The sequence below is a fragment of the Telmatherina bonti genome (assembly GCF_933228915.1).
Source record: "Telmatherina bonti genome assembly, chromosome: 19".
NCBI lineage: Eukaryota > Metazoa > Chordata > Actinopteri > Atheriniformes > Telmatherinidae > Telmatherina > Telmatherina bonti.
Window position 1 is genome coordinate 35660542 of NC_136617.1, and position 11812 is coordinate 35672353.

General features: G+C 46.7%; 1 protein-coding gene across 3 annotated transcripts; it reads right to left on the bottom strand.

Moving 5' to 3' along the window:
* Positions 1-392: 392 nt before the first annotated feature.
* nr1d2b (nuclear receptor subfamily 1, group D, member 2b) lies at positions 393-9381 on the bottom strand. 3 transcript variants are annotated; one of them, XM_079258431.1, is made up of 8 exons: positions 9013-9381; positions 5883-6104; positions 5347-5435; positions 4648-4792; positions 3909-4576; positions 2064-2249; positions 1779-1989; positions 393-711 (listed from the first exon to the last, which is right to left on the bottom strand). In XM_079258431.1, the coding sequence occupies exons 1-8, from the start codon at positions 9029-9031 to the stop codon at positions 515-517; spliced, it is 1737 nt and encodes a 578-aa protein (XP_079114557.1). In that variant the 5' UTR covers positions 9032-9381; the 3' UTR covers positions 393-514. The 3 variants fall into 3 exon arrangements, 1 of the variants encoding a protein (XP_079114557.1); XR_013771708.1 differs by having other exon boundaries at positions 577-711; positions 1499-1989; XR_013771709.1 differs by having other exon boundaries at positions 581-711; positions 1385-1989.
* Positions 9382-11812: the final 2431 nt, after the last annotated feature.

The following is an 11812-nucleotide window of genomic DNA, read 5'->3' on the forward strand; positions in this document are numbered from 1 at the left end:
AAACGCAGGATTTGTCGCAATGCCCGGATAATAAATGACAAGATCAAAATAAAAAACACAAACAGCATGTACACGACGACGGCACGGTAAGAGACAAATCCAAGCTCTTTACATTCTGACTTCTGGTTGGCCCCCCGCCCCGGTGGGCCCGCCTGGTGACCCCCCCTGGAAAGCACAGACGTTCCATCTCTGCTTTGTTTCCTGTTTGCAGGCCAACACAAGCCGCTGAAACAAGTTTTGTTCATTCTTTGCTACGCTGCTGAAATCAGGCATCAGACACCCGACTTTACCGCAGGAAAGTGCTTCTACGTCCGTCTACATACACACACCAAGAAAACCCCCATTACCCCGACCCAACCCCCCATCACCCCCACCCAACCCAGTGTGGTTGGGGTTCTAATGTTCTGCAGACGGAGAACCAAAGGACCAGTGGATCACGTGGTGGATTTTTTTTGGGGAGGGGTCGACCTTTGGGATCAGTTTGTGTGGGGCTGGGGGGTCGCTGCAGGGGGGCTTAGGAATGGACCTTGAAGGCCAGCAGCTGCTCGGAGTGCATGTTGTTGAGCGAGCGCAGGTCGGGCAGCTTGAGCAGCAGCTTGGTGAAGATGGCCGACTCGTTGGGATGGTTCCTGGTGATGAGGCTCCGCAGGGCCCGGATCAGCGTCTCCTGCAGCGCCTCCACAGAGTTCACGTTCTCGATGCCGGAGCGATCTGCGGAGGACAGGAAAGCAGAACGGGGGGGTCAGCGTGATCAGGCTTTAAAATCCAACAAGTTCAGACGCAAACGTGAAGCTCTGAAACATGAAGTTACAGGATGAGCCGAGCCGTCCCGCCGGGTCGCCCGGGTCGCCCGGGTCCCGTCCACAGGGACAGAAATCCCACTGGAGTTTAGGAAAACGCGCTGCGTTAGCGTGACCTGAACATCCTGATGACACTGTTCTGTTTATTCAGTCCAGCAGGAACCAGTTCTGGTTCCGGTTCTGAAGCCGGCTCCAGTTCCTGAACCTCAGTTAGAACTGAGCGCCGCGTCCAGACTGACACCAAACATTGGTCAAAATTCTGAGAGGTTCAAACCCAACGCAAAGCAAAAACAATAAAGTTTAGAAAAATAAAAAACACTGAGATACGGGCCAGAACCAGAACCGGCACCAACACCTGAACCAGAACAGCGTGACAGCCAGAACCAGAATGAGAATGGAACCAGGGCTGGAACCAGAACCAGAACCAAGTCTGTATATTACGTGTTTCAGGTCCGATTTACTCGACTACTGAACAGAAACCCGATCAATGAGGACCGTCGATCGGCTCGGACAAGAAGCGGTTCCTATGGTTACATGCAGTGCTAATCGTGGGCCAATCAGTGGAGTCATGTAGGTGCCCGTACCGTTGCATCATCATCATCTTCAGCTCTCGGAGTCTACGGCAGCATCTAGAGTCGTATGGAAGAAACACGCCTCCAACACTGAAGTTTCATACATGTTAGGAAACATATGAGTACCTTTCTGACTGGATCGGCGCCGGTACTGGATTCATTTCTGGTAATATGGATCTTATGGAGACATTTTGATGGCTTTCACATAAAAATGAGCATTTAGTTTTCAGTCAAGTCCAACACATGAAGATGAGGATGAAACGTGAAGCTCCTGTTTTAGCAGCTGAAAAAGCTCGGTACGTTCTGTTAGCGTGCTCAGCGGGAGGCGGCCAGGTCTCCATCTTTACACCGTAGGAAGTGATGCGTTATCCATCAGTCTGAGGGCTGAACTAAGAGGAAAACCCACCAGCTGAGACCAACACCACGGCGGTGAATAGGCTCATCTCCTCCTCACTGAGGCCCAAGTTCATCAGCTTCTCGCTAAAATCAAACATGGAGTTGAGGAGGTCCCCGGAGCCCATGGCCCTCAGAGCGTCCACGCTGTACTTCTTCCCTCCCAGGAAGGTGACGGTGCGCTCCTTCATGTCGAACAGGGAGGCAAAGCGGACCACCAACACCTGGAGGACACCAGAAGCTCTTCATTACCCTCATCTCTGACCACAACAGTCCTGGCAGGAACACCTGGACGTACCTCGAAGGTGCCAGCCTTCAGCAGGCTGACCTGGTCGTGCTGCGACAGGTCTCTGAAGCCGGGGATCTTCTTGGCGAACTCCACCACCTCTCGGACGGCAGGGGTGAAACTCTGAGAGAATTCCTCCCATACCTCATGGCCGGACTTCTGGGGGTCCACGTGAGGGGAGGTGTTCATGGGACAAACCTGGCGACAGACAGCTGATCAGAGCTCTGGATTTGGGACACCACTCCTAGCTAACATTACCCAGCTAGCTCTCTGAGCTAATGTTAGCCCGCTAGTGCTCTTAGCTAATGCAAGCCCGCTAGCGCTCTGGGCTAATGTTAGCCAGCTAGCGCTCTTAGCTAATGTCAGCCAGCTAGCACTCTGGGCTAATGTTAGCCAGCTAGCGCTCTGAGCTAATGTTACCCAGCTAGCGCTCTGAGCTAATGTTAGCCAGCTAGCACTCTTGGCTAATGTTAGCCAGCTAGCTAGCTGAGCTAATGTTAGCCAGCTAGCGCTCTTGGCTAATGTTAGCTATTACGTGTTCGTGTAAATGCAGTTTATCAATAAAAATACAATGGAAGGGAAATAAAATGTGTTTCAAATCTGATTAAAGAGGCTGTGATAATGTGTAGTTCTCCTCTGCAGATGCTAAATGAAATCATTTTGTACATTTGTTTAATTAATGATTTGTGTGGAAAAAAAATTACAAGATTTTTCTTCTTTTTGCTGTTTTTCATTCAAGCTTTTAAGATTATTGTTCATATGAATTGTTTTGTTTGAGTTTTGTTGTGCAGATTTGTGAGCTGGTCTTCATAATTAAATATTTAATGGATCATAAACATGCTTAAAAACAGATTTCTTATTTCAAAATCACTACGAAAAAAGAAATTATAATATCAGTCAAAAGTAGAAAAAAAAATAAATTACAATTTATAAATTAATATTACAATTTATAACTATAAATTGTATATTATGTATAATAAATCCTTCAATTTTATTAAATCCAGAATAAATACTTTTTTTTTTTAAAGTCATAAAATAAATCTTTATTAATTCTACACAAAAAACTATATTATATATATATATATATATATATATATATATATATATATATATATATATATATATATATACATACATATATACATATACATATATATATATACATATATATATATATATACATATACATATATATATATACATATATATATATATATATACATATACATACATATATATATATATATATACATATATATACATATATATATATATATATATATATATACATATATATATACATATACATATATATATATATACATATATATATACATATACATATATATATATATATACATATATATATATATATACATATATATATACATATACATATATATATATATATACATATATATATACATATACATATATATATACATATACATATATATATATATATATATATATATATATATATATACATATATATATATATATACATATATATATATACATATATATATATATACACATATATATATATATACATACATATATATATATACATATATATATATATACATACATATATATATATACATATATATATATATACATACATATATATATATATACATATATATATATATACATATATATATATATATATATATATATATATATATATATATATATATATATATACATATATATATATATATATATATATATATATATATATATATGTATGTATATATATATATATATATAAACATTCCAGAATAAATATGTTGGACTGTAATATATAACATATATTATTACAAATAAATTTTATGTTCTGGGGCATCTTACCAGATGCATCCTGTTGCCCCCCCTCCATACAGCCCTGCCGTAGGCGCCGCTGGCCCCACCCTCAGTGGTTGGAGCTCTCACAGCTCCGTGTATGTACGCTGGGGAGTGGCTGGCGGTGGCGCTCCTGGACAGCCTGAAAGGGCACTCGTTGGGGGTGTCCTCTTTGCCCTGAAGACCCAGGATGGACGGCGGGTTGTGAGCCGCCACGGTGGCCCGGTTTTTATGGCGGTTCCAGGCATCCTTCCTCTCCTCCGCACAGCGGTTGTTGTCAGTCTTCACAAAGCTGCTGCCTAGCGACGTCTCCGCCGTCAGGCTGCTCTGCTCCTGGTTGTACATGAAGGTCTCCTGGTGGGCCCTGGTCACCGAGCCGATCACCTCCTCCTCGCCACTGTCCGAAGCGCTGGGCGAGGCAGAGCTGGAGCCGGTATCCATGGGAACGCTGGGCTCGGGGTCGCAGCTGGAGTCCGATTGGCTGGAGTGTGACGAAGATGAAGGAGAGGGGGCGGAGCCGGCATCATCGGAGGTAGGCTTGGTGGCGTTGGCTGGCAGCGGCGTGGCAATCAGCGGACTCTGCAGCTGGTTGCTGCTCATCATGTTGTTCATGGCGCTCTGCATCTCCAGCAGCATCCGCTGCTTCTCGCGCTTCGGGATGCGGCCGAAGCGAACGGCTGAGGAGGGATTTCAGTGTTAGAAGCAGAACACAGGCGCGTGTCAGCGGCTCTGCGGCGCAGCTACTCACAGTCTCGCGACATCCCCACCATCAGGCATTTCTTGAAGCGGCACTGCTGGCAGCGGTTCCGGTTGATCCGCATGATGGGGCAGCTCTCGTTCTTCAGGCACTTCTTGTACTGGATGTTCTGCTGAATGCTCCTCCTGAAGAAGCCCTGCAGGTTCACACACACCGTCACCACACTTCACACACGGCTCCGCAGACATGAACATCCTTTATAGGGCAGGGGGGTGGGGGGGCAGCTTTCACGTGGCAGCGCGAAACGTGTGCGGTGGCGAGCGCTGCTCCCCTCCGCTAACTGGGGCTCACAGCGACAGGAAGGAAGCGCGGCGGCACAGAGAGACTGAACTACTTTCCCCGAGTTCAGAGCTGCGCAGATGGCGCCCACAGTGACCCACTTCAGCCCGCCCGCCACCGCCAAGAGCCACGCTCCCGTGTCCAGAGAGGGCGGGCTCAGAGCCAGACTGACAGCGGTTCTTTGTTTCGGGTTCGAGCAACTGGAACGGGTCTCGGCTCCAGTAGAGCGAAACCAGCTGACTAGTCGGACTAGAAAGTGAACCGGATTATCAGACCAGATAAACCAGCTCCTGCTCTGTGGTCGGGGACATTCTGGCTCCAGAACCGCCGTCACTGGTACGGCTGTAATGAAAAACTGTTTTGTGTGTGTTGGTGTGTGTGTGTGGGGTTGTTTTGGCGGGCCGCCCTCACCTTGCAGCCCTCGCAGGCGTGGACTCCGTAGTGGAAACCGGAGGCCACGTCGCCGCACACCTTACACAGCAGCACCAGCCCGTTGATTTCTGATTGACACACAAACACACCTTACAGTCGGTCCAGTTCACAGCAGCCACGCTACTGGTTTCCTTCCACCACTGACTGGTCTGCAGCACCATCTGCTGCCTCACACATCAAGTGCTGACAAAAACGGAGAATGACAGAATATTAAGCAATTCCATCAAACACACCACCCAGTTCTCACATGACCAGTTCAGATACTGGAAACGAAAGCCAGCAGCAAACTGGTCCATGTGGGAGGAACTCTGGCAGCATCAGAGACGACCACACGCCTCAGAGGTCAGGTACCAACAGAGAGCGTGATGAAACCTGAAAAGTCTGCTTTGTTTTGCTCTGAAAGAGACGGAACCAGAAACCCGGAGGCAGAACCGGGTCTGCAGGGTTTGGGGATGATTTTACATCATCGCGACTTTTCTGGTTTCATCTCCATCTGTGTGAAGAAGCCGTCTTACTTGTGATGCCACATTTCACTGAGGACGAGGAACGCCCGCTTCTCTCCGGAAGGTTCTGGTCGGCAGCAGCCGGCATCGGGTCGGCCGGCCGGATCAGCTGGCTGGGCGACGACCCGCGGGGGGGCGAGGTCGACTGGTAGCTGCCGTTGGAGGAGTCGCTGTGGCAGGACTCCGGGCTGGAGGCGGAGCAGGAGGAGCTGATGTAGGCTATTACACCTCCAGCTGGAAAGGAGACAGGAGGAGAACGGCCAGAAGGTCAGAACGCTGGACAGGCTTACAGACGACTCGCGTCTCTTTACTCATTTAATTCCATCTGTCTTCGTTTTATCTGAACCATCCTGTAGAAGCTGAAGTTACTCATCATGCAGACGTCCTGTTTCCGTGGAAACGGGCCAACGGGACGCTTCAGCCTCAGCTGTCAGATTCTGAGGCTAAAATGTTGTAAAATGAATGTATGAACAGATAAAGCAGCATAAAGAGCAACCAGAAGTTTGTAGAAATAACACACATAGATCAGCAGTGACCAAGCCTTTTCTCATCTGCACATCATTCACATCTGAAACACACACACACACTGTTTCCATACGTCTTCCTGCTACTATCTACTTGCTATCCTCACTGCAGCACCTCCACCTCAGCTGCATCCCAAACATCTTCCTGGCTTTATTCCAGCCATAGAGGATCATTATTTTCCTGCTTTTCTCATCACTTGTTGATCTTTGGCTGCTCCTGATTGGACGTTACCGTCAGTTTAAGCTCTCTGATTGGTGGAAAGTCTGACAGGAAGTGTCTTCATCATCATGTCCAGGTGAAAATAGAGGTCTCTTAGCAACATGGTAGTGATGGTGATGAAGATGTGATAAATAATGGTGGATTTACCATCTAGAGTCTCTGAATAAACACTACATGTTGTGTCTGGATTGTAAACCTCCTGGACGGATAGAAACGCTGGAAAACCTCCGTAGACCAGCTGGAGGGTCACATGACCATCACAGTTCCCCACTGCTGGTCCTGAGAGGATGATGATGGTAGGAGAGGCAGCAGTCCGGGAGATCTGATGACGTTTTAACGGTTAACAACATGCAGCTGGTCCAACATAGACTCTCCCGAAAAAAATTTGCATTTTGAATCAGAACAGACAAAAAGTCTGGATTTTTTTCTTCTCTATAAAGCAAACAAGAACTTTTCTGCAATGTAATGAAAATAAAAATGAACTTCCTTCAGTATGACCTCCCATCTGCAGCCACATCTCCACCCTTTCAATGCCCTGAAGTTCCAGTGGGTGGTGCGCTTCTTGTGGTAGCATACAGCTCTGCTAGTTTTCCCAGCTGATCCCAGCTCCCTGCCGCTTCCTCCCCCTCCCTCCAGACAAACCAAACTCAGCTCCAGACCTTAACCCTGAGTGGAACTAACCAGCTTCACAAACAAGGCCGGATCAGAGCAACAACAGCGTCCTCGGCCTGCAGGAGGCTGCTGCTGAGTTCTCCTTCAATACAGCCTGACCTGATTGCTTCCCCTGCCAGTCTCCATGATTAAGTAACAGCCATTACATAACGTCAGCTTCAAAAGGGTGTGTGTGGTTGATAGTCTGGCCATCCCCGCAGACGCTCACCCAACAGGCTTCATATGAGTACAGATTACACACTTTACCCTCTAAAACCTGCTGATTTTCCTCCATTTCAGCCTGATTCCTTCTGGCTCTTCGTCACATACACATTTGCGGAAGGACACAAAGACAATCAGATGTTAACAACCTGAATATTTTGCACAACAAACATCTCACACATCAGTCATCAGCTCCAAACCACATCAAGCCCAGATGAATTATCTAACAGACAATATGCCAGACAGCATCAAAACCAAACACATCGACTGGAATGAGTCATGCCGACATGAAAAACTCGTGAAAATATGCACAATCATTATGCATCTTCTGCGTTTTACATCAGAGATTTTGACATCACGTGTACTTGGTATTAATCCCAGGATTAAAGCGTGGAAATATGACTCACTGATCCACAGAATAAAGAAAAAACAAAGCAATAAGCTCTTAAATATGAGATAACTGATGTGATGATGAATAATTCTACTAAACTAGTCAAGACATCTCTCTATGCAGATATAGTGATGCATTCACTGACAATCAGAAATATGTGTCCCAGTCAAGTAAATGAAAGAAAAATTGGTCTCAGTAATTTCATGGGGATACTTTAAGGTTGTATCATTGCCATTTATCAACCAAAATGTATTATGAACAGGAATTTATAAGTCTGAATTTAAAAAATGACCACCATTATTCATTTTAAATAAGATGATAAAATAATGTAACAATACTGTAATAAATTATGATTACATGTAAACTCTTAGTTCACGCAGTTTCATCCCAAATATCACCGTTTTTCTCTTCATGTAGTTTTTTCATGATAACGCAGAGTCTCCTGAAGCTTTGGTATTTCCCATGGACTCTGAACGCACCATAACTTCACGAGGCCTTTTCCACGCGCCCCCACGTGGAGCGGGCATGTGAAAACTGGGTCACCGCGAGAAGCCTCACGTGTATCCGCGGCGGAGCCACGCGCCACCGAGCTGGGGCAAATTATGCAATGCCTACGTCACGCCGCCGCTCGGCCAATCAGCGGAGACGCACGGGGAACGTAAACACAAGTACACATGGCTAGGCTGGCTGGTCCATGTGAGCGGAGAGGACCGCAGCGCTGCCGAAGCAGCGGCTTGGGTGACAACAGCAGCCCGCTGCACTGCTAACCCAGTTTACCACCACAGCACCTCCTTTATACCACCTTGCACCACCTTTATACCACCTTACACCACCTTTATACCACCTTACACCACCATTATACCACCTTACACCACCATTATACCACCTTACACCACCTTTATACCACCATTATACCACCTTACACCACCTTTATACCACCTTACACCACCATTATACCACCTTACACCACCATTATACCACCTTACACCTCCTTTATACCACCCTACACCACCTCCTCACAGCACCAACAGCTCCACATCCTCCACGCTACATCCACTGAGCATAACTTTAACAGGCTTTTCACGTCGGCTACGAGAAGCCGCAGCGGACATTTAATTTACAGCTGAAACTCACCAGCTCTGCTCGGCTCCATGTCCTGGTGGTCTTCCCTGCTCCGCTACCTCGATGCTGAAGCCGTTTTTCTGTCTTTTAGGTGTTCAGCAACTCAGAGGTCGCTGAAAGATTCCGCTTGAGAAACGAGGCGTGAAGCTAAATCACTGAAATGTGCGAAACTAAAAGCGACTGAAGTCCCTCCGACTCGCCTGTTTACAGTGCCTTACAACAAACAAACAGAAACAACGTCGCTCGACAAGCTGAAGCTGTGAGTTGTCTCGGAGCAGTTTTTTCGGTCCTGGCTCCGATGCTCGGTTCCGGACGGTTCCGTCCAGCGGTTTACCTGCGCAAAGGTAACATTACATTCGCAGCTTCAGGTGAGGACGACTGCTTCTTGCACGGACTGTTGGAGGCGAGCTGTGTGCAACCATGTGACCCAGTTCATCGGCTCCTCCCTCTCCACAGCCCCGCCGTGTTAATGTAACCCACTGACACACTTTCACCAGCGCGAGCGCGGACACACACTTAGGAAGTAAATCCTGCGTTGAACACCACGTATAGGCTCTTTAACATTGTATCTACAAAAGATCACTTTAGACCGAATCTGCTCTGAGTCTTTTTGTAAAATAGAAATAAAGATGCATCATCTATCTCTGTCCCATAAAGATATTTTCATCATGTGTTTTTCTCTCTGTGTGCATGTACACACTCAGCCCTTCTTCCAGTACCGGGTTGGACCATTTTTTCTCCAGAACTGTCTTAATTCTTACTGCGACACATTCAGCAAGGTGTTGCAAACATTCCTAAAGGACTTTACTCCAAACTGACATGAAGAATCGCAGAGTTTCTGCACATCCTGATGAGAATCTCCCGTTCCACCTCATCACCATGAGAACCTCCCGTTTCACCTCATCACCATGAGAATCTTCCGTTCCACCTCATCACCATGAGAATCTTCCGTTCCGCCTCATCACCATGAGAATCTCCCGTTCCACCACATCACCATGAGAACCTCCTGTTCCACCTCATCCCCATGAGAACCTCCCGTTTCACCTCATCACCATGAGAATATCCCGTTACACCAGATCATAAGTAGAATCTCCTGCTCGACCTCATCACCATGAGAATCTCCCGTTCCACCACATCACCATGAGAATCTCCCGTTCCACCTCATCACCATGAGAATCTCCCGTTCCACCTCATCACCATGAAAATCTCCCGTTCCACCTCATCACCATTAGAATCTCCCGTTCCATCACATCACCATGAGAATCTCCCGTTCCATCACATCACCATGAGAATCTCCCGTTCCACCACATCACCATGAGAATCTCCCGTTCCACCTCATCACCATGAGAATCTCCCGTTCCACCTCATCACCATGAGAATCTCCCGTTCCACCTCATCACCATGAGAATCTCCCGTTCCACCACATCACCATGAGAATCTCCCATTCCACCTCATCACCATGAGAATCTCCCATTCCACCACATCATGATTTGAATCTCCCGTTCCACCACATAATGATGAGAATCTTGCGGTCCACCTCATCACCATGAGAATCTCCCATTCCACCAAATCATGATTTGAATCTCCCGTTCCACCACATAATGATGAGAATCTTGCGGTCCACCTCATCACCATGAGAATCTCCCGTTCCACCACGTCATGATGAGAATGTCCCGTTTCACCATATCATGATGAGAATCTCGCTTTCCACCTCATCACCATGAAAATATCCCGTTCCACCTCATCACCATGAGAATCTCCCGTTCCACCTCATCACCATGAAAATCTCCCGTTCCACCTCATCACCATGAGAATCTCCCGTTCCACCTCATCACCATGAGAATCTCCCGTTCCACCACATCACCATGAGAATCTCCCATTCCACCTCATCACCATGAGAATCTCCCGTTCCACCTCATCACCATGAGAATCTCCCGTTCCACCTCATCAGCATGAGAATCTCCCATTCCACCAAATCATGATTTGAATCTCCCGTTCAACCACATAATGATGAGAATCTTGCGGTCCACCTCATCACCATGAGAATCTCGCATTCCACCACATCACCATGACAATTTCCGATTCCCCGGAATCAGCATGAGAATCTCCCATTCCACCAAATCATGATTTGAATCTCCCGTTCCACCACATAATGATGAGAATCTTGCGGTCCACCTCATCACCATGAGAATCTCCCATTCCACCTCATCACCATGAGAATTTCCCGTTCCACCACGTCATGATGAGAATGTCCCGTTTCACCATATCATGATGAGAATCTCCCGTTTCACCATATCATGATGAGAATCTCGCTTTCCACCTCATCACCATGAGAATATCCCGTTCCACCTCATCACCATGAGAATCTCCCGTTCCACCTCATCACCATGAAAATCTCCCGTTCCACCTCATCACCATGAGAATCTCCCGTTCCACCTCATCACCATTAGAATCTCCCATTCCATCACATCACCATGAGAATCTCCCGTTCCACCACATCACCATGAGAATCTCCCGTTCTACCACATCACCATGAGAATCTCCCGTTCCACCACATCACCATGACAATCTCCCGTTCTACCACATCACCATGAGAATCTCCCGTTCCACCTCATCACCATGAGAATCTCCCGTTCCACAACATCACCATTAGAATCTCCCGTTCCACCTCATCACCATGAGAATCTCCCGTTCCACCTCATCACCATGAGAATCTCCTGTTCCACCTCATCACCATGAGAATCTCCCGTTCCACCTCATCACCATGAGAATCTCCCGTTCCACCTCATCACCATGAGAATCTCCCGTTCCA

Excerpts from the sequence above, each read along its gene's own strand:
- nr1d2b (XM_079258431.1), bottom strand. Across the intron at positions 4,577-4,647 it reads GGTGGGGATGTCGCGAGACT|CCGTTCGCTTCGGCCGCATC; the intron begins GTGAGTAGCTGC and ends ATCCCTCCTCAG. Across the intron at positions 1,990-2,063 it reads TGAAGGCTGGCACCTTCGAG|GTGTTGGTGGTCCGCTTTGC; the intron begins GTACGTCCAGGT and ends GGTGTCCTCCAG.